We start from the raw sequence: 22,884 nt of genomic DNA on the forward strand, positions 1-22,884 counted from the left end.
TGCATCTGCCAGGCAGGGAACAAACAAAACTCTCCTGATATCTTGTTTGTCTGCAAAATCCAGACTTATTTAATCTAAATATCTCAAACACACAAACTTTAGATATTCTTACATCTATGAGTGCTGCAAAATGTCTGAACTACAAACAATGAGTTTATCAAGTTTAACTTGAGCAGAAAAAAACCCTAAATTTACTACCCTACATTTACTTGGTCTGGATCTTAATTCTCTCCTTCACTTGCTTGTTGGTTTTAAGACTCAAGCTTGAAGCTACAAACCAAATAATACCTCCCAAATGAGGTAGAAATATTATTGATGGTTTACAAATATTTTTACTGTGCCTATAACAATGAAATAAATACAATAAAATCTGTCTGAATGATAAACCTTTCTTCCTTCTTTTTGTCTTCTTGTCTGACCTATTTTCTCTATTAACAATTGAAATCTGTGCACCTCAGGATGAATTCATAATGGAGGTTCACTGAGGTCAAACTAAGATAACGGTTACAACTCAAATCCCAACATTTAAAACCCACTAACAGCTGCTCTAACATCACTTATTTCTCCTGCTGAAGGAGATAAACAGAATGAAAAGGTGGAGGGCTGCAGAGCTTTTTGTGTCGCCGCTGTGACGGGGTAAGTTGCCACCAATACTCCAGGCTCTCTCCTCCTCCTCCTATATGCGGTCCTCTTACTGTTGGCGCTATGTATAGGACTTCATGGGCCCCGTTTAAAATAGGTGCCCAGCTAACATTACAAGTTCCAGTCCCTAAATATTAGCCATTTTCCCTAAATACAGTCTCCCACAAAGGCTACCTTACAAGGGAAAGGATGGGTGGTATGTGCTGCTGTGGCTTGGACTACGGCTAAGAGTACGGGTGGGGGGTCAACAGGATGTGGTGTCAGTGGCACACAGGTTGATGTGGCCGGACAATTATACTCCTGTAATCACCATCATGACCCGATGAACAGTGTTTGGGGAGGGGAGGGGGCTGGAGGCTCGGTGGCTGACTTTCAGTAATAAGATTCAGGGTTCATAAACATTTTTACCAAAAAACATTCCATGATGTTTCCATGACTGTGAGGCAAATTTTGAAGACCGTACATTTTCTGAAATGACCATCAATACTCCTTATCAGTTCCTTTTAACTATATAATAGCTTTTTTAAGTATATATTACTTAAAAAATAGTGAATTGGGAGCAGGATTTGAACTGAACATTTAAATATAACTTAGGGACTGTTTGTTATTTATGAGAGGGAAGGAGTGGTACAAAAGGGATGAGGCATGTCAAATCATTTTTTAAGCACAGGGGAGGGATCAGTGTTTTTTATCTTGGTTTTAGGGGAGGAGCATAAAACTTTAAATGGCTGTATTTTGTATTTATTTTCCTGCTGTTTTTTTAAAGAAAGCATGCCTTCCAAATGTGCAGACCCACGGGCCGTTTATTTTTTCTTTTAAGAGTTTTGGCAATTTAAAAAATAAATAATTAAGTGAAATTGGGTTATTTTTTCTTTCCTCAAAGAATTGGCTGATTTTTCAAAGAAATCACCAAGTATTATGCCATTTATCACAGTCAGAAACTGTAAAAACAGACATTTTCATTGGATTTACAAATTTTCAGCAGTTCTTGAGAACATAATGTGTTATATTACAGGTCTTTGGAACAAAATTCCATGACCTTTCCAAAACTTTCAGGGTATATTTAGTTTAGAAATTGCTATTTGTGAATTCTGTGACTTTTCCAGGTTTTTCATGACTGTGCGAACCTTGAGATTTATGGCCTCTGACTTTGCATTTCATAAAATATTCACAAACCAATTCTTGTGTATTCAACATTTCATTAGTTGAGAAAAGCATCTGCTCACTGCATGCACCAATCTCGAGCCGGCGGCCGGGGTAACTCTCGTTTATCAGTTGTGAAATCCTGAGGTCTTTTGTGTGGGACTGAAGCTGCTGGCAGTCAAAAATACAAGAGGATCTTTCTTGGAGCAGTGAGCAGGGCTTTAAATGTGTCTTTATTTATAAACCCTCAGCTGTTTCTTTCATCTCACAAAAAAAACAGAGCCCTTGCATTCTTGTCTGGAAATATCCTGCTCTGACCATAGTTATGTTCAATTTCAACAGCCCTGCCCTCTCTGTGTGTTGTCGTCCACCTCACACAGCCTCTGGAGCTGCTGTGTGGGTTGTTGTGTATTTATTGTGTTCGGGGTGTATTTAGTGTGTTTGGTAGGTTTGGAATGCCTTAAGAGTGCCTTTAATAGGATTATAATGAAACAGACTTTAAATATGCATTGTATTTTGTTGTGCTGGCAGATGCTGAACAGGTTTTATTGATTATTATCCAGTCAAGCCCAGCCAGATACCAAAAAGATTCCCACAATTTTAACTAGATCAGAGAGGCTTAGAGCCCCCAGTCTAGATGTGTGTGATCAGGTGGCCACCCCAGACAGAGAGACTATCATCAGGCCAGCACAGAGTAGGTGGCAGTAATCACTGAGGTGTTCTCACATGGTGTTGCGGTTTTGACCACCTTGACTTTAGAAGTACACAAACAAGTCTGGGGCTGAAAAGCAGCCCCTATCATGTCTGAACAGATGAGATAATCAAAGGAAATAAAGCATGTTAGGTAAAAGGATTGTGAAAGGATCTCTGATCTAGAATCCAGGATTTTCAACAGATATCATCACCTACAGCCCAGCTTCACAGAAAAGAAATGTCTGCAAACTGACGCAAAGGAGTCTTTTTTTGTGTGCAAAATGTGACACATGGTGTGAAATTTTGGCAATATTTCTGTGAAGTTGGACAACCAAAGGATATAAACCTGCCATCCAGTTCTAATCAATGACAGGAGGATAAATACTGCTGAACTTTGTTACACGTGTGACTAAGGAATCTCATGTTTGGATAGATCTAAGAGCTAAGATTTTCACTTATTAGACACAGTCTGTGTTGTATCGATCCATCTTCTTTGTCACACAAACAGAATTTATGTATGAAAACGGTAAACAGACACAAAAACCCAGCTGAAGGTTCTTTTATGTCTCTTGTGATTAACTGATTCAGAGGATCCCCCTGTAAAGACACACCTCTACTCCCTCCAGTGTTTACTCCATCGAACAGAAATAAAAACACTGAAAAGGATAGAGAGCATAATAGAGGAGATGTGGACTGGGTACTATAAGCATAAAAAAAAAATATACTGTTATCATATACTTTTTTCATTTTAGTTAATATTTTGGATGTCGTTTATTTTGTCGAATATCTTCCAAAATCAACTGTTATGCCTGGTTGCCACTCTGCCTGTAACATTAGATAGAGTTATGTTGGAGAGTAAACTCTGATCTGCAGCTGTGTAAATGTATCATTTTTTCTTTATGGATCTGAATGAGTGCAGATATTCATAGAGAACAATTACATCACTGCTTCATATCCAAGAGCTTTTATAGAGAACAGGGACAATTCATATTTATAATAGTGACTTTTCTGTATGGTGAACAAATAGTGACATCCAGATCAAGTACTAGAGTTCTTAAGGTCATCCCTAATCCCGTATATATCTCCACAACTCTTAATGAAAATGTGAAAGGGTAAGGGAGACAAATGTATTGTTTAACAATAATAGGTGGAAAGAAGCAATAAAATTTCCACAATGGACCAGAGTTAGAGATGCTGATGTTAATTGGTTAAAAGGGCATAGTAATACCTTATATAGATCTATTTTTTATAATTTTATCACATTTTGAAAAGTTATTGCAGGAACCCATACTCTTACATTATTGTATTCATTACATTATCAAGTGCTACACAGTGAGAATCAACCAAGCATGCTGACTTCATCTCTGTGCAGATTGATGTTAAAGGTCCTCGTGTGTAGAAATGGGCTCAACACAGTACACGGTACACAGGACAGAAAAGACTTCACTTACGAGTGTTGCCGCTTCCACCAGTTCCAACTGTGTTGATGGTTGCCGGCACAGAGGATGATGGGTAGAGAAGGAGGTGCCCGTTCTCACAGCCCTGCTGCTGCTGATGCCAGCCTCCGCCCAGCCCTGAATCTCTGGAGCTCTGCCACCCGTTGAGGCGGTCGTCTGAGCCGTAGCGCTGGTGGTGATGCAAGGAGTAGAGATTGCCTGATGAGGAGGTGTTAGTGGAGGAGGAAGATCCTGATGAGGAGAGAGTGGATGGAGGCGTGGATTGATGGTGGTGGTGGTGCGGCCCAGATGGAGGAGGCCTTTCCAGTGAGTCTCCTCGGGCAGCGGCCCTCTCCTCCAGGTGGTTGAGCCAGAGTGCCAGGGCAGAGCGGTCTTCCAGGGAAGTGGCAGGGTGGATGAGAGCGTACGACAGGAGCTGGCGAGACTCCTCCAGGTGACGGCCGTGCTCGATGGTGTGGGCCAGGATGCGTGGCAGCAGGCGCATGTACTCGCCCTTGGCTTCAACGTTGCCGGGTTTTAGCAGCGGGAGATGAGTGAGGACAAGTGAGATAACCCTCTCCTTAGACTCGCCTTGCCACTGGCTGATCACCCCTGTAGGAGAAGACAAAAAACAACAACCTTTACAAACCATTTATTTCACAAGAGCTTGAAATGAAGTCAAAGTTGTGCAGGTGAGACTGTATCAGGGTTCTAACAAGGGCTGCCCCCTTAAAGTTCAAATCCACAGTTGGACGACTCAAGTCAAGCAGTCTTTTTTTTGCCGGTGTGTTTTGCAGTATACTTCTGGGGACATAATATGCAGACATAATGCATGGAGGAGATAGCCTACTTGGCACAGAGGGACAGAGACATTGCTCTTGTGCTTAGAAGTGTATGAGACAATGGCTCTTAGCAAGTTCAGCTAGACTGCTGCAGTCTCTGGCTTTTGCTTGATATCTAGTGTCTGTAAAAAATGCTGTTGCATATTTGTGATCTGTTTTTAGCTTTGTTAGCTTGTTTACTATCTTAAGTGAATGCTGCTGTCACATTGAACGTCCCGTTGAACCCAAACAAACAAATCAAAGAATATTTGTACTGAACTGCTAAATCTGATTCAAATCAGCATAATTCCAAGTCGGGTACAGCTCTAGTTGCAACATATTTTATGGATAAAATTTTAAAACTTTTCTATGACTTTTCATTTACAAATAATACAATTATTGTACTTTTACACACACACACACACACACACACACACACAAATATACATGCAGGAGAGTCTCGCTTCCCCTAACAAATGCTGCCACACTATGTCACATTTACACATAACCAGTCTTAAAGGGGAAGGCTTGATTATTATTAGTCACGAAAAATGAAAACCATGTAACTTTTGCATTTGTATCAAGCAAGAAATTAGCTGTTAATTTACCTTACAGTTATTTACCTTAACTTGCAGACAACAAATGTGCCTGTATGTTACATTACATTTAAGGTTATTTATGGAAGATTACTATAACAAAAATCCATGACTTTTCCAAACGTTTGAATGATTTATACTAATGCCATGACTTTTCCAGGCCCCGAAAACAAGATGTGAAATTCCATGACTTTTTCTAGGTTTTCCATGACCAGGGGAACCCTACTGTATGAATTCACATGTCAGCATCTCATTAAGTTTATAGCTAGTTGTGGGTGACCTTGACTGACCTGATTGGACCAAAGTGAGGAACAAAACATCACTGGATACAAAATACAAGATTTCAATTTCACAATATCTGAGGCGGTAGCAGAGGAGAAGGTAACCGAAAATAAAAAGATGAAATAGTGTCCACGTGTACGGTTAAAAATAGAGGACACAAAGATGATGTCATGGCCCATCGCACTGTCATCCTTCTATTTTGCTTTTTACAAACAGCCAGCTCTGTAGGCCGCTGCTGTACAGCTCTATACATAACCTGGAGGTCATGGAGCTCTATTGTTGTCCGAGTCAGTGGGCCCTTAGGAGCCCATTCCTATCATCTTGGACTATAGCTATAGATACCAACTGGTCAGGGCGACTGCTTTGGACAGTCACACAAATAGAGGCAGGATGCAGGTCCACTTCACTTCCTGCTTGGGAGATGTGTCTGTATGAATTTTGACCGCCCTGGTCATTCTTAACCCAGAAGGATCTTGTCTCTAAATCTGACATATGAGGTGAAACTAGAAAATACATCTGCTAGCCCTTCTGTCCAAAGATATCCCAATGTCACAGTCTACTTTGTGATGATGTACAGCTCTCTCTGCCCTGTCGAGTGGACAGCTGCAGCTCTGACCGGGCAGATGGACGACCACAGATCCTGAAGCCTTCCAAACAAGGTTCACATTCATGTCATCCCATGAAAGATGACCAGGACTGAGGGATTATTTAATTCAGGCTTGAGCTAACGCACAGCGTAGAACTGACAGTTTTACACACGTTTATACACAGTCAGTCCCATGATTTTCTACTGGGAGGAAGGTAACCAACATGTGTGTATCCTGTTTTGTTGGTTGATAGATTTGGTTTAACATTATATTGAACTATGAAATAATGCCATTACATCTCTATATTAATATCAGTGAACTTGACCCTTTAGTTGCACTGAAGTTAAATTGTACATTAACACTTTAAAATGTATACTTCCATGTATCTTTATTTTTGAAGTATCATATGTCTTGAATATGATGTGATTTGTTTTTAATTCTGAGTTACAAATTGTATGTTGGCATTGGCTATTTATACCATCAAGAGTGTAATTGTAATAATAAATCACAAAAAACCCTACTGCTTCAGGCTTTGTTTGGTTGTTTTCACATCAAATCAACATTTTTTCTCTTTCAGACTACAATGAAAGATTCACCTTTTCACTGAAGAAGAAAAAACAGATTGGAAAGAACTCCTGATTGGTTTTTTTTCCCCACACATCTAACGTCATTTTTATGAAAATGCAAGGGGATTTTTGCCTCAGCCACAAAGGTCATGTGTGTGTCATGTCTACCCAGATGAGGCTGGATGAGCAAGCAGCTTTTTTTTTGACGAAAAAAAGTCAGATCCGTGTTAGAGAAAGTGAATGAGTGAAATGTCCCTTTCATTTTACCCAAGACCGAGTGAACTTGACCAGGCTGTTCCGAAGTTCAGCAGAGAGCCTACATATATTGGGAATCCCCACTGGTAGCGAGACATAAACGTGACATGATCAACACATAAGCGTTTTGTCATCCAAGCTGACTTTGTCTTCCGTAAATGCGTCGCCCACCCAACAGAATGTCGACGGCTGTTCTGGGAAGAACAAACCACTAGCACTCAAGCGTTGAAGAAAATTAAAAATGTTGTAGATAGGTTCATAACAGTGAACCTAAGATTAACCTAAGAGTAAGTGTTTCTGTGATTTAAACATGCAGATCATGCTTCGCTAAACACAACAAAAACAGACTTGAAAAGTCTTGAAAGATGCTTTATAAAGTTTCACTAGGGATTGGCCATAAGATGGATATAGAGCACTAGTAGAGAGGGGATGGGGGAAGACTGAGGTAGAGGCAAGTTTGAGAAGGAAGAGGAGAAAATAAATGGACAGAGGGAGTGAGGTGTGTGAGGGGAGCCAGGGAGTTACTCCCCTCTGCTCCAGGGATGATGTAATCCTTCATTCCTCTGAATGAGGCAAGCCTCGGTCCATCCGAGAACAAGAATTGTTCCATGATTAAAACACACTTCTTTCCAAATGACTGGAAAACATTAAGATGTGACACAGAAACCCTGATAAATACTCGCTTACAGAAGCAGTCATGCACTGCCAACTTCAACGTCACTATTTGAGTAATGACAATAAAATGCTTTCTACTCTTTCACATTTTTTTCTAACAGTCTAGGATAAAAATGTGTCTACTGCAACAAGTAATACAGCGCAACCATAAAAAAGGCCCGACTGGACATTAGTTGTCCAGTCGGGCTGGACAACTAATGTTGTTAGGGGAAACGAGACTCTCCTGTCCAGTCTGGCGTTGACATTAGTAGTCACAGACTCAAAACCTCAAAACATCTCAAGCAAAACTTTACATAACTAGGTAATTACAGTACATTTGTTTGAAGTCGATCCTAAAAGCAGCTGTGTGGCATATTGAAAGTATTAATATATGCCTTATATAGTCAGTGAAAAGTGTTTTATATATTAAAACATTCCATTTAAACTGTCAGACTATAACAGAGACGATATATCTTAGATAAAGAAGTAAAGTTAACACAGTGATCGTGGGGGTTCTCGGTGTGACAGAGACTTGTCTGTGTGTGTCTCATTGTCCTTCCTTCTGTCTCTAAATTCAGCAGGGCTTGGAGGTGGGTTGAACAAAAGTCCAGTCATCTTATAAAGTCCCACTTCCTCCTTTCATACAGCGCCACAAATTCAAAGCTGACTAAACACTGAAGCCCAGAGCCTAGCACTCTCCCATGAACTTCTATAAAAGCTTAAAAATTCAGGCTGAAATATCTAATGACATCAATGATTATTTTCCCATAAGATGCAGAGATCATGAGCTATAACTGTATCTTTTTTGGTAATTTCTGGTTAAAGTCATCAATGAAATCAACTTGAATAATAAAGTATGTTTGAACATTTCATATTGTGGGTTTTCAATCAGATGATTCACTGTTCAAACAGCTACCAAGGATGCTTGGATGACTCATGATCTTTAATGGTTGTTGTTGTTACCATTGTGAAGATTTTTCACAGCAAATTCCCTGACAAAAAACATGTCCTCTGTGCCTTTATTGAGGTACAAGCCTTTCCAACTGATTTCATCTGCATGTTTCTGGCTGTCAGAACAGGATTTCAGTAACTTACTGCACCTGACTCCACCTGAGCTCCATAATCAAGAGAATAATTCATGTGTATTAAGAGAGAAACTACTTTGGAATAACTTTGGAGTAACGGCCAACACTGGTGGCTAAGTGAAACTCCGACAGTCAGAAGAGCAGCTGTTCACAGAGGTACTTTAACACCTGTTAAACAAGAAAATTACGGGGTTTGCTGGTAATAACTTCAATTGAATTTTAAATAGAGTTTTTAAAATCTTCTTACACGATACTGTTCAAATATTTGCATCTGATAATTAAAATGCTCTTCCTTTTTAAATCACCTTCATGGCCATTTGAGTACAGATTACTGTGTTTACAAGGTGAATGCACTTTAGTCGTCACCCACGCGCTTTGCTGTACAAAGCAATATAGATTTCAGAGTTTACGAAGTGCACCTGAATGCAACATGAGGTCCCTGTTGCTGTGAGTGTCAAACTTGTCTGCCACAAAGACAGACAGCAGAGACACAATAGTGTGACCTTAAATGACACCGTAGAGACTCTCAGCATAGCTTTTTTTAAAATTATGTAACTATTCCGGTACAAATATTTGCCTGCTAGTGTGACCTTCATTTGGCACTTGGTGGGTGTTAACTTCGAACCCTGATTCAGTGTAAGATTTTGTGGGAGTATTTTGGTGGTTACTGACCCTGTGGAGCCAACAATTCTGTCAAAAAAGACTAAATGAATTTAATTTACGTTAGGATGTTATAGAAGAGGTAAAGCTGAAAAAAGCTTTAAAAGCTTCCCAAAAATGCTTTTGATCTACTAGAATTCTGGAGAAAATTGTGTGTTAGCTCTATGCTAGGTCTGTAATAAATACTTTAAAAACTAAAATCAGAAGAGAATGTCTGTAAAAAAAAAAAAAAAGAAGGTGTGAAACCTCAACACCTAGCAGTCAGGAAACTGCTCAAGGCTTTTTGACCTCTTACTCCAAGGTTAGAAGGTCAAGGAGTCCGGCGTGGGAGCAGTTTCCCTCTCAGCTGACAAACATGCAGCATCTCTCTCACCGCTCAAAGAGGGGTCATAGTAGTTGAACCAAGCACAGGTCAAAGGTCAACTGGTAGGAGAAACACTGAGCTACCTTGTACACAAATGGGCCGGTTCAGGGAGAATGAGTTACTGTGAAAGTGTGAGAACAGTCGAGCTTGGGTAAATCAATCTTCAGTAGTAAATTTACAACAAAATGCAGCACGCTCACAACCAAAGAATCCAAATAAAAGTCAAAGTGAACAGCAGGGATAGGACAATATACGTTTTTCTTGTGCATTTTGATAAAAAACACCCACAAAAAGCAGATTGTATCGAATTTCCATTATCAGGATAATGGTGAATATCGTGTTTGGCAGCACCTTAAGAGACAGCTGTACAACCAACAATAAAAGAGACTGCCACACTAAAATAAGATATGTGTTGTATCTGTGATGCAATAAAATTACTTGTTTCTTAAGATGTATTGCATTTTCGCAGCATTTCAAGCATATTTTCATTATTATCAGGATCGTTACTGCAATTATTTTGGCAAGGATAATCGTAACATTAAATTTTTCTATCGTCCCATGTCTAGTGGACAGGATTAAAACGTTTCCCAGTGCATGTCACACTCTTTCCTAGCATGGTGGCTCACACCCTAAGCTCTGAGGGGAAAGTGCTAACCTCATCCTACTGGAGTGAAAAAAGGATGGGAGGTTGAAAGAGGAGAGGAGCTTTGAAACTGAGGTTACAACACTGAATGAGGACAGAAACACTGACCCGCCAGTCCTCCTTACACAGTGATACTAACACCTCCTTTCACCCTGGTTTCATTTTGGTTTCTGATTCAGAGTGTGACTGTTGACTTCCCTGGAAATGGGAGTGCCTATTGAAATCGCCCATCTTTGCAATGTATCCTACCTGACAGACAGGACGCAGAGACTGAAAAATACTTCAGTGTGAAGTCAAAATTAAGCATGTGAGATGTGAGGGCAATGGGACATGGTCAATGAACAGCCTAACAGAATAAACAATACAACTTAAAGTGGAAAAAAAAAGCCGATGTCAGGTATTTACCCAGACAAAGGATGTTGAGTTTGTTCTTTCGTGCCAGACGGAAAGGCAGGGGCATGCTGGGAACTGATGAATCACATCAGCATCATTGAGAAGAAACACTGAAAAAGAAAGTCCGACACACACAAACAGTAAAACCTCAGACAGAGAGTATCATTTGTTCGGGGGCTGACACAGCATTTCCCTGCTGGTGAACTCTGTGCCACTCTGCCCAGGCACTGCCCTCTGACACCGTCTCTGGCACCAAGACAAGGGTGCTGCTTTCATTACAGCCCTGCCCCTCAGCGAGTATAATCCTTCCTCTGTCAACCTCACATCAAATCGCCCACCTTTCCTCGACAGCCTGGACACTTTGTCTAGCTTGAGGAAAGTACAACAGAAGCAAAAAGCAGACAGAAAGATAAAAAAGTCACTGGGTCACTGTGTGTCCACACTATGAGAAACTTAGTTATTCCTTGTCATTCATTCCCAAAGAGAACTGAGTGGTTATTAATGAAGTTTATGTTAATTTTGGATGGGAAAAAAAGGTCACATGAAATAATCTCTGAAATATGTTCTGACATTTTAAACTGCGGCTGATTACAGATGACTAATAAGCTTTTCTCAGCTGCAAAGCTTGCTGATGTCTACACACCAGCCAAGTTTGTCACTTCACTTCGTAATAAACGTAATGGTTATTTGGTGACTTGTTGAAAACAACACCCAGTCTGTCTATATTGAGTCCAACATACAGACAGATCTGCAAATCTTCCTCTCATAAGGCAGCTTCAAAGCATGTTATTAATTAAATTCATATTCCTTTTAATTTTGGTATTTTAAAGGTTACGATATGGGAAAATAATTGTTTTTTTGTTTTTTTATAGACTAATATTGCAACTCAGTATGGCATGTTTAGTTCCCCGTAAGCCAAGATGGCGGAAAGAGAGCCTTTTATCAATGAGTAAAAGTGTTAAACAACTGTGATCTCAATATTAACCGAAATTTTCATGATTATAATGTTTGCCATATTCAAGCTGCTCTGCACAGAGTAGAGCAACAATGTAAAATACAAATGTGGATTGTAGTCAAGCCTGGCCTTGGCAAGTTTTCACATAGTAGTACAGCAAGCATTACAGCTTGCTCATGGCATTTTACAAGTTCTTTCTTCATCTACTCTCAACTATATGTCAAGTCAAGTGTAAGGCAGTGTCTACATGTGAAGCCCACGGGCCAGTTGTTTCCAACCCTGTTGTTTTTTGTTTTTTATTTAATCACAGCTTTTGCAATTTGAAAATTAAATTCTGTTACATCTGCTAATGTTTAATTTCATACTCAAGGCAAAGCTCTAGTCATCAAGTTGGCCAGCTAACCTCGGAGTCCTCAAATTCACTTTTCAAGACTGTTAAGATGTGTAACACACTATGTCCAGGAAAGGTGCAAAAACTCCCCAAACACGACCCATTTGAACTGATGCACACAAGGCAAGGCACTGTCTGAGAATTGAGTAAGGGGTGTGACTCATTTTTTCCCAAAACGTAAAACATCTTGCTCAGCACTAATATCAATACAACACTGTCCACCTACATGTGTACAACGCACCACTGAATGCAACAAGTTCACTCTCGTTCTCTGAGGATGGTTCAACCATTTTCTGGGAAGCACTGGAGAAAAACTGAGGTATAAGCACAAAAGTCAGTCCACAGGAAATGTGGGTACTTAAGAGAAGAAAAAAAAGCTCTGCTTAACAAAATAAGATACGACTCTGCAAACCCCAGACTAATGTACCCGGTCAATGTAATGTAGCCAAGTATGTGGAAAAGCAGAGCTGTCACCTACTGACATTTAAAAGACACACTTGTATTTGGAGAAGTGCTCAATCATTCTGAACTGGGGTCAAAGGATAATACAACTGTATATGAAATATATTAATAGACAATTAAATTGAGGGAAAATAAATATGAATAAAAAAGGTAGGAAATTAAAAATAAATACAACAAATAATTTTATAAAATAAATAAATATATATGCTATGTAATAAATTGCATAACACATGACATTTGTCACTTGGCTCCACTGATTTCACTGGATTTTGTTGTTTACAGATATTTACTTAATGAATAGGATATTGGTTTGATTCGCTGGATAGATATAGGATTGCTTACTCAATTATTTTACCGTCTTCTCATTAATTCATTTGAGATTTATATTTTAAAATTTCCTCAGTGTTCTATATTCTATATTTTTAATGATAGAAGAGTGGAAGTAAACAAAAAAAGTTTAAAATATCCCCCAATAATGTGTGAAAACATCAAAAATTTCTTTTAACAGCAGCTCACCATCTTATATCACAAGACTGCTGTGTTCACTGTAAAACAGCAGCGTCTTTGATCTTCAGATTTTAACACATTAATTGTGACTACAGTGTATTAACAAAGGATTCAAATCATGGACAAACAGGAGTAAAAACAGTGGCTCAGTGGTCTGAGACATTTGCTGCTCATCTTTCTCCGCTCTCAGGTTTTGATTCCAACACTAAATAAAAAAAGGCTAAAAAAAAAAAAAAGCCAGGAAAAAAAAAAGAAATCCTGAAAATTTCCGTAATTAATATACATAATATTACATCTAAAAGTAATATGAGTCCCTTTACAAACATGGAGCCAAGAGCCTCAGAGCAGCAGATGCTGGTTGGGTTTAACTTTGACCCTGAGCTGGATACATCGTGTCCTCTTCACATCCGACTGTGTGATCACAAGACACAAGTGACCGTGGTGGAAACAATGTGATTGTTTTAGCTCATTTGTTACACATTGGTTATGTGCAAACACAAACCAATGGAGACACACACGTACACACACACACACACACACACACACACACACACACACACACACACACACACACTTGTGCAGACTGTTGGTTAGACACATGATTCCTCTCGTTCTAAATATAGATAGGTCAACAGCACACAAAGCCACAACAAGGCAGCACAACAGATAAGACCATATTAGTGGTTAGCAAAGGGACACATTAACTCCCAATCACAATGACAGTGACACACCAGCTTTTTAGCAAAAGTGTGTGAGTGTGTGTGTGTGTGTGTGTGTGTGTGTGTGTGTGTGTGTGTGTGTGTGGCAGACAGAGAGACTGGATGTCTGTAAGCAAGACAGTGTGTGACAAAAGGTGTGTATGTACACTTGACCTAAACTCACACCTAAAAATTTCCATATCAGCCACTGTAAAGTTGCATAACCAGAAACCAGTGTTTGAGTGTGTGTGTGTGCTTGTGTGTTTGGGGGAGGGGGGTCTAGAAGATTACTAAAATAAAGTTTTGTGTTTTGAGTTTCAAACAAAGGTTAAATTACATTTTGGTCACAGTTAAGATGAAGCTCCAGCTGAGGTGTAAGGACTGAACTCAGTGCGTGGAAAGTCCTTCCAAGTCTCTGTCTGTGTGTGTCCTCTAAACCTCTGTGTTTCTGCTGTTAGCAAAACAAACATGAGACTGGCTCACTTTGTCCCACCGCCGGCAATTCGCTATAGCTGTTGTTGATTCAACACCACATCCGACACAGCGTGTTCCCTTTACCAACCGGAGGACAGCAATCCGAGTGAAAGCGAGAGAGAGCTGACCAACAATAAACAGAGCAGGGGCTTAATTTAGGAAAACCATCTGCAAAGGAGGCTAATGTGAGCTGGCTGGAAAACACCAAGAGACGCACTGGCAGGGAGAAATGACTGGAGGAGATGGAGGGTGAATTAAATATCTGTATGGAAGGTCCTGGAACAACACAGTTACACAACACAGACTTACATACAGTCCATAAAACGAGACGTCATGGTTTAGGACAAAGTCCCAGACTGAATGGGAAAGGAATTTGGAAAACATAGTTTAAACAACTTAAATGAAGTTGTGGAAAGAGAAAAAAGAGGATAAGGTCTGGGGAGGAGGTTACTTGAGGAGAACAAAGTTAAGACAGACAGAGTAGTAGATGGGTGGAGTGAAAGGGGGGGGTAGAAAGGAAAAGTTCCCGCTCCTGCTTTCCGAGTGGATTCTCCAGCTCAGCAGTGGGGAATGTGCTGGCATACCACAGAGAGCTGCTGCTGAAGAATGCAGTGATTCCTAACGGATCCACAGTCGAGCACACACACACGCACACAGACACACACACACACACACACACACACACACACACACACACACACACACACACACACAGACCAAGCCCTAGTCCTATCCATCATACTCTGTAAATAAAGCTGTTTTTTTACACAAGTAAAACGGGTCTTTGTCACACCACATGTAATGAAGTCCAGTTGTTTACATAAAACACTGGCAGGGGATGCTGGTCAGACATGAATGAGTTGATGGTTGAAGTCTACATTACACTTATCTCACAAATGAAGATATGTCAGTGACACTCGAGGCAGTACGTGGTACATTTGAAGTGAGAGAACTCTGAAGTGAAAAAAACGGCAGCATCTGGTGCCTAAACACCAAGTACCTGCCAAGAATCACCAGCTAAACTAGCAGCTAAAAATACATGTTGTTTTGTCTTTGTGATCTTTACAAAACATGAAGTGACTGTGAACACACAGGATTAATGTAAAAATGTAACATCCTAAAACTAAACATCCAGGAAAAGTAACACTTGAGATAGTTTACAAACCACCAAATAACTTTTTACTGTTTTAGGTTCAGGGATAAACAGCAAGGATCGTGTGATTGCCCGGGCTAAGTAATAAAAAAGAATATATTAAGAATAATTAAGCATATAGCTTTTTCCGGAGCCGAAAACAGAAGGAGCTAAGATGTGAACCACCTCACTTCCTTCTCATATCTGTTGAGTTTCACATACACAGTACCGATCAGGATGTGAGAAACTTGGAGTGGGTAAAGACAATGTTTATGAGTTGAAGCACAAACACTTTTCAATGATCCTGGAAACGGGAGTTTATTTGTGGGGCATTACAAGACATGGGAAAAACTTCAACAATATATGGGGGGGGGTCTTTTATTGCTTTTTACTGATAGTGCAGCTAGAGAAGCCAGGCTGCTGCTGAGGCCTATGTGGAGCGCACACTCTACCAGGTGAGCTAGAGGTCACCCCAGGTCGTTTTCAATGAATAAAACAATACGTGTGGGGGCAAGTCAAAATAACTTCAGGCAAGTAAATTTATGACCCACTTGCCAGACCAAAAAAATGAAAAAAAAAAACAAAAAAAAAAAAAAAATTAACGTTGAACCCTGTGGCGAATCTTTATTTTAGAAGAAGTCCTTGAGAAGTCCTCTTTGTTTCCAGGCTACAGTCTCTAGAAAAAGCAAGGTGAACTGTTTAAAGCAGGTGCTGTGATTATGCTTAACACCAAAGCTCTCATCTTTAACCTCTTTGCTCTTGACTCAACACCAAGCCCCACCCCAACACTTCACCCTCAGGCATCAGTGGCCTGGCTCAGGGTGGGACGACTGGACTACACTGAAAAGCTAACACTGAAACAAAGAGGGAAGTTACATTTTTAATGGATCAGGACAAATCATTTAATATGCACATACTGTATAGACACATTTCAGTGAGCTGCATCACTTCATACAGAGCGGGGTAAATAAGACAGAGCAAATATAGACAAAGAGACGTGAATAAGGAAAAAAAGAAAAAAGTTAGAGAAACAGTTAGAAAACATAAAGCAGAAGGAAAAACAACAAAGACAAAAAGATGACTAAACAAATAAGTGAAAAGCGATCAAGACAATTAAATGAAAATAGAAATAAGCTGCAAGACAAGACCAAAGAAGCAAAACAGTAGAGGATATAAAGTGTAAAATATTCCAGATAAAAGCAAAAAAAAGCAAAAAGGCAAAACAGGAAAAAAATCCAATAACAAACATTTGTGGACAAGACATGCAACAAAAAGAAAGAAAAAAAAAAACAGAAAAAAAAAAGAAAAATCAAAGACAAGCAAGACAGAACAAACACAGTGTGAGTAACACAAGAAACTGAGGAGCTGGTATGACTGTATACAATGAGAGGTGTGGTACGCATAATATATGATGGAAATGATCTAATGCTGCATCGCCCCACCCAGAGACCCAGAGAGAGAGGGACAGAGAGAGACAGAGAGACACAGAGAGAGACAGAGAAACAGAAAGAGAGAGAGAGAGAGAAACAGAAAGAGAGAGAGAGAGAGAGTCCATGTCCTGACAAGAAGTGCAGGCAGGCTCTCACAGGCCCTGACACAAGCTTTGGGGCCCCGTGCGTACACACACACAGGGATAAGGAAGGTAAGAAGGAAGGGGGTGGGTACAAAGGAAGGGGGTGGGTACGAGAGACAGACTGTAAAGTTCACTGGTGTCAACAGGTTTCAACTGGAGAGGGAAAAAAGAGAGAGAGAGAAGACTGCAAAATAAACAAGACGAGACAATAAAACATGCAATAAACAAGGGGGGGACCGACTGACAAGCCGAGAGGAAAAAGACAGCAGAGAAAAAGAATAAGAGAAAAGAGAGGCTGTTTGAGGAAGAGAGTGTTGTGGGATCAGCCTGACCTTGGCCCCAGCCTGACCTACTGACACATAACTGACTGAGGAGGGAAGGAGCAGGAGGAGAGCTGTTTACACCTGTCTAGTCTAGTTTTTTCTTAAATCCTTAAGTAAAGTTTAGCCATTTTCAAGTGATATTATTATTTTTAATGGCTATGATACCAGTGAAAGGCGGTGTATATGGATATAGACCATGTCTATGACCTATGCTGTAATAGTCTCTAGTCTTCTGCTGTGAAATTAGACACTGCAGAAGAGGAAATGACAACTTGATTATCAATTTTCTGTAAAACTAAGAATTTGATGCAGCCCTTGTAAAGAAAATATCTGCTATCAATCTCCATTTCAACCTGTCATCACTGGAAAATTAACTAAATGTACCCTGAAAAACAATGTACAAGCATGACCAACAGTCAGCTAAAAGAGTGGAAACCTGAGGAGGAGGAGAGCAGAGAGAGAAAATATCTCCCTGTCCATCTAAATAATCAGTGTGTCAGTCATTATGTCAGACAGGTGAGGCTGAGTGAGAGGAAGCAGACAGTCAAGCTGTCAGGAAAACAGTCAGCAGGTGATTTACACCACTCTCATTGGCTGACTCTACGCTGCACACATGCTGCTCTGATCCGGATATTTGGACAACAGGCTGTTTTAAACAAACATGACTGACATGCATCCGTTTCGTGTTAACATGAAGTGCATGCACTTAGTGAGCAGGCCAATTCAAGAAACACAGGGAAAATGAGAAACCTGATTTCCTTCAATCAAAACAGACAAAAGTGTGTCAATAAAAATGAAGGAAGGAAAATGGTATAACTTCAACTATAATACAGAAGACCACTGGTACATTACTGACCACCAGATGAACAAAATGTTCCCACACTGTTGTGGCTATGGTGTAGACTGATGTATAGTAAATCAAAAAAATTCTGCGACCCAAATCGCTATTTCTCAAGCTGCTGTAGCTTTCATATTTGAGTGCAGTTTCTATGGGAATGCAGTCGGTTTCATATAAAGAAGGTTGGAAAAATGATAGACGCAGCTGGGTAGGGCTGGGTATCGTTAAAATTAAGATACCAGTAGCAATACCAGTACCCTTGAAGCGATACTGATACCAACAGAGTATTTCTATAATGTGAAAGGAGTGGTGGGTAGTATAGCAATACTTTTGAATGTTTTGGTGGCATCTCGGCACGCTAAACTGCCAACTCTGTCAATAACTCCTTGGTTGACTTCTCCATACCACGGTGTGTTGTTGCTGCTGCAGGCATGTGAGCTCCATAATGTGGACAGGTAAGAGAGCTAACTTTACCTAATGGTTATTAATGGGTTTAATGACAGACCGTAACGGTGTGAGTTTGTTAGGGCCTTTTAGCCACTCTGTGTTGGATGTTAGCTGATGCTGCTCTGTGAGTTTGTGCTAAACGGGCAGACGTTGAACTGCTCATTCGCCAAGTAGAGGCTCCGGAGACCACATCAGCAGAAACTTTGCTGATGTGGCAGGAAGTTGGGTATGGTCCATGGTCAGGCTAACAGCACAAAAAGGATTAAATGCATGTATCGTTTGACGGGAGATGTCCAGTCAAGTTTACAGTTTGGTGACTTTGGTGACAGTTTAGTGACTGTGAGACAAGATTATGTTTGGAAAGGTTCAGTGCATGGATGTATTAAGAGACCTGGATACAGCATTGGTGTCAAGGCCCTGTTCCTTCCCATTGAAATTTTTTGGTGACGCATATAAAATTACCCAGATAACTGGCACTGCTTCCACATCACTGGGACCATAAAGCAGGCGCACGAGAGACTTAAGGCCACAGAGCGTGACTGAGACCAAGCGTGACTTCCAGTTAAACAGTCTGCTAACTTAAATGGGGAACAAATTATTGAATTTCACAGCTCTTTTGGACTTTCAAAATGTTATTGGACCAAATGTATTAAATCTTTATATTGGAAGTAGTCATTTGGGTTGTGATGATCAAAACATGCAAACACTGATTTACACTTATCTTTTCCAATGTAAGTCTATAGGAAAAAGTCTTTTAGGGCCCCATGGCATCACGTGACAGATCCCCAGAACTTGCAGTTCCACTGTTTGGCCACTAGAAAAATGGGCTTCAAAGCCTGGCAGACTTGGCAAGGGCCTGGTTCAGAGTCTGCTGTGTCGTTTGCCTGTGTTGCTCTGTGTATAACCACACAGATTCAAAGCAGAATTAATAACTAGAGAGTCAAATGATGGACTTACAATATGACTTTTAGATTGGGAGTGCCTGAACTGATGATTCAAATCATCGACATTTAGGGGGCAGCCCTACTGTTTTTACTGGTCATCATCCAAACCCAACTGGTGAGTCCATGCATTCCTGCTGCATCACTCTTCCCTCGTAATGGAAACCAGGAGACACTATTGAACATATTATAGTCCATAAATCACTCCTTCATGGAAACCAGAGAATCATGCAGGAAATCAAAAGAACTGCATTGTCTTTGATGCTCTTATCAAAGGCAACAAGAAAAACTGCAAACAGGTTAAATGTGGAAACTAGAGCACTATCTCCTTTCCACAGGAAATACTGTAGTAAAAAGGTGCACGGCCCCTCGTGTGTTCAGATCACAGGAGTTACTTTTTCTGAATGGAATCAGTGAAAGATCAATCAACGTCTCCAGGGAGCTTTAACAAACAGAGACAGAGATTCTCGCGACCCACAATAGAACAGAGGAACACCTTTCCATAGCAGACTTGCATCATCACAGCCAGGACACCTGGTCAGTTTATAGAACATTATAAAAAGCACAGCTCTCATCTGGTTTTCACATTGTTTGTGAGTCTGTGTGTCTGTGTGCAGTAGGTGTAAAGTAGGTCTTTTCCTCTTGGGCGCTTATTTATTTATACTGTGTAATGTTTTAAACAGCGGCCAAGATGAGTGTGTGTGTGTGATTATACTTGTAAAGTGGGAAGCACCTGCCTGACGATGAGTTGAGCACGTTTGCCAGTGTTTGTGTGTGTGTGTGTGTCTCCCTTCCTGAGGAAAAGGAAAAGCATCATCATGGCTACTGTACACGGCAGCACCCAGCTTTATTGGTTTCATCAGAGTGAAGTGCTTTTCACATTGTCTGACATCATTCCACATCCACTCTGGGCCACATTCAAACCACGTCTGCCATGTCAAGAAATCCAGGTGGTGTCATTAGTTTAAGATTTGCTGCTGTATCAACACAAACCTCCATTACAGAGACTTTCCTCTGCATACAAAGTGCCCATCAGTGGAGAAAAGTGGAGCATATTAATGAATTTGGGCACCATATTTTATAAATCTGGTCTTCAGAAAAAAACACAAAATGCTTCAAAATATCAACAGGTTCAAACAAGTGTTTAAGCCTTTATGTCATTTTGTCGAATGCTCAACTTTTCAGAAATTTCCAAGGCTCATGCAAATCCTGCACACCTCAGCTGCCACGCCAACACAGAACGCAATAAATGATTAAAGTACTCCACTGATATAAAAGGGTCTTCACATAAAACTAGGCCCTCTATGCAGTAGAGAGACGCAAATACTTTTGAAATTGGTGCTACATGACCACAGAAAACAGAGAGAAAGGACACCTTTGCTCAAGAGTTACAAAGCCTATAACTATCAGAATGCTACGACCCTGCTGGTGTGTGAATGGTCCGTGTGAAATGATGGAGGCAAGCCGGATCTGCTATTACACTTAAACAGTAAGCTAAAACATGTTTCTGAAAACATCTGAGGCAAAATGTATGCAACTCAGTAAGTGAATCCTGGTTACTATTTGATCAGAGCTGCAAATTTTTACCATTTGATCTCTGTTTTTCAGCTTTTGGTTTGATCAGCTGTGTGTTCTTTGAGTACGTGGTGGCGGCAGCAGGGTTGGGCATCAGCAGCCTCCTGTTTGAGCAGCCCCAAGAGCTAGTAAAACTGGGGTTATGAGGGATATCTAGGCACCAGTTAGCAAAGCTTACTATAGTTCGTCTAAAAACTTTTTCTCTTGTAAAACACAGATATCAAGCAATATGAAGATCATACAAGGTCACATTTGTTTATGGGTAAAATCCCTCTCTGACTTAAAAAGATTAATGTATTGTTGAAAGTCATCATAACTAGAGTTTGGATTTAAATTCAACATGAACAAAACCATAGTTGCTTCCATGGGACCTATATTGTTTTAGTCTTTCTAACCTGACTACCTGTTGCAGGCTACTAAACATATTATACATTATTTTGTGTAGTTTGGGCGACAGAGGAGACCAGATGACGGTTTCTTATTGTCTCATCTTTTCCCAGCAGTGGGGGAGGGTTCCTAGTTGGACAAGGCTGCTGTGTGAATGGAGAACAATTCTTTGCTATCCTTTACTCCAACCCCCCTCCATCCCCACTTCCTCTCAAGTCTTTCATCAACATCCCCTCTTCTCCCCTGCCGCAGTACTAACTGGTGGTTGGGGGTCCGGAGGAAGCACAGTGGGGGCTGAGAGCAGGGGCGAGTGATTTGCAGTCTACCTGTGGAAGTGTACGTCGCACTCCAGTGTTGGGGAGGCTCTGAATGTGGCCGTCGCAGCTATGCTGGGAATGTGAGCCTCCGCTCTGCCAGGGCTGGACCGGAGAAGCCCACAACTCTATTTAAGGAAATGGCAGTCAGGGGCCAATCAGCCGCTCTCACTGCCTCTCCATTTCTCTGTCTGTCTCCCGCTCTGCTCAAAGCCCCCCTTCCTTCCTTTAACAAGAATGATAATTATTTTCCTTTGTGGAAGAAAGGTTTATTTCCGTACCTGCTGGGAAGAAGGAACACAAACACACACACACACACACACACACACACACACACACACACACACACACACACACACACACACACACACACACACACACACACAAACACACACACAGCGGTGTATTGGTGGTGTGGTTTGGGTAATTGTTTCCGGTACATTTGTGAGCTTAATAGGGATGTGTCTTTGTAAACTACTTAATAGTTGTGGTCTGCCAAAGAACAACAACAAAAACAACAACAACAAGCCAGTTAAAGAGAGGAAAAGTTTGAAGAAGGTGAAAGTTTCAGCCTACTTGAGAAAGGGGCACAGTTGGTATACAGGCCTCTTTTACTGCTAAATGCTTGAGTTCATTGGTTAATCGCAATTACAGTGCACACATGCAGTGCAAAATGTAATTATCTAGACATTGCCTGGAAGAGCTTTATGTTAGAACACAAATGTCTGAATCAACTGAATCAGACATTAGCAGAATTTACCCTGCCAACTCTAGTACAAAATCTGTTTAGAGCAGGTAATGGTCGAGGTAATTCACAGCGAACAAGTGAACGTGATGATATTTCTATCAGCTTGCACAAATCCAGCAGAAAACAAACAGAGGGTCATTTACATAAAGACGGCTATGAAAATGTCCATCAGGAGAGACAAAGGTGTGATAATTGAATAGTGTTGTGGGCCACCCCGCCATGCATACAGAGCTGTAAATCCAAAAGAGATATTTCATTAGACAAGCTTTTAGTTTCTGCCCAATGAAGGTCTGAATACT

General features: G+C 40.6%; 1 protein-coding gene across 2 annotated transcripts in view; it reads right to left on the reverse strand.

Annotated features, from left to right (window-relative positions):
• samd4a (sterile alpha motif domain containing 4A) overlaps positions 1 to 22,884 on the reverse strand; it is a 67,566-nt gene that overhangs the window by 27,580 nt on the left and 17,102 nt on the right. For both annotated transcript variants that reach the window (XM_042490973.2, XM_042490965.2), the window contains exon 3: positions 3,930 to 4,526. In XM_042490973.2, the coding sequence (XP_042346907.1) occupies positions 3,930 to 4,526 (597 nt within the window). The remainder of the gene's footprint in view (positions 1 to 3,929; positions 4,527 to 22,884) is intronic.

This window comes from Plectropomus leopardus, chromosome 1 (assembly GCF_026936395.1).
Source record: "Plectropomus leopardus strain MGB_pleo_1.0 chromosome 1, ASM2693639v1, whole genome shotgun sequence".
Classification (NCBI taxonomy): Eukaryota; Metazoa; Chordata; class Actinopteri; order Perciformes; family Serranidae; genus Plectropomus; species Plectropomus leopardus.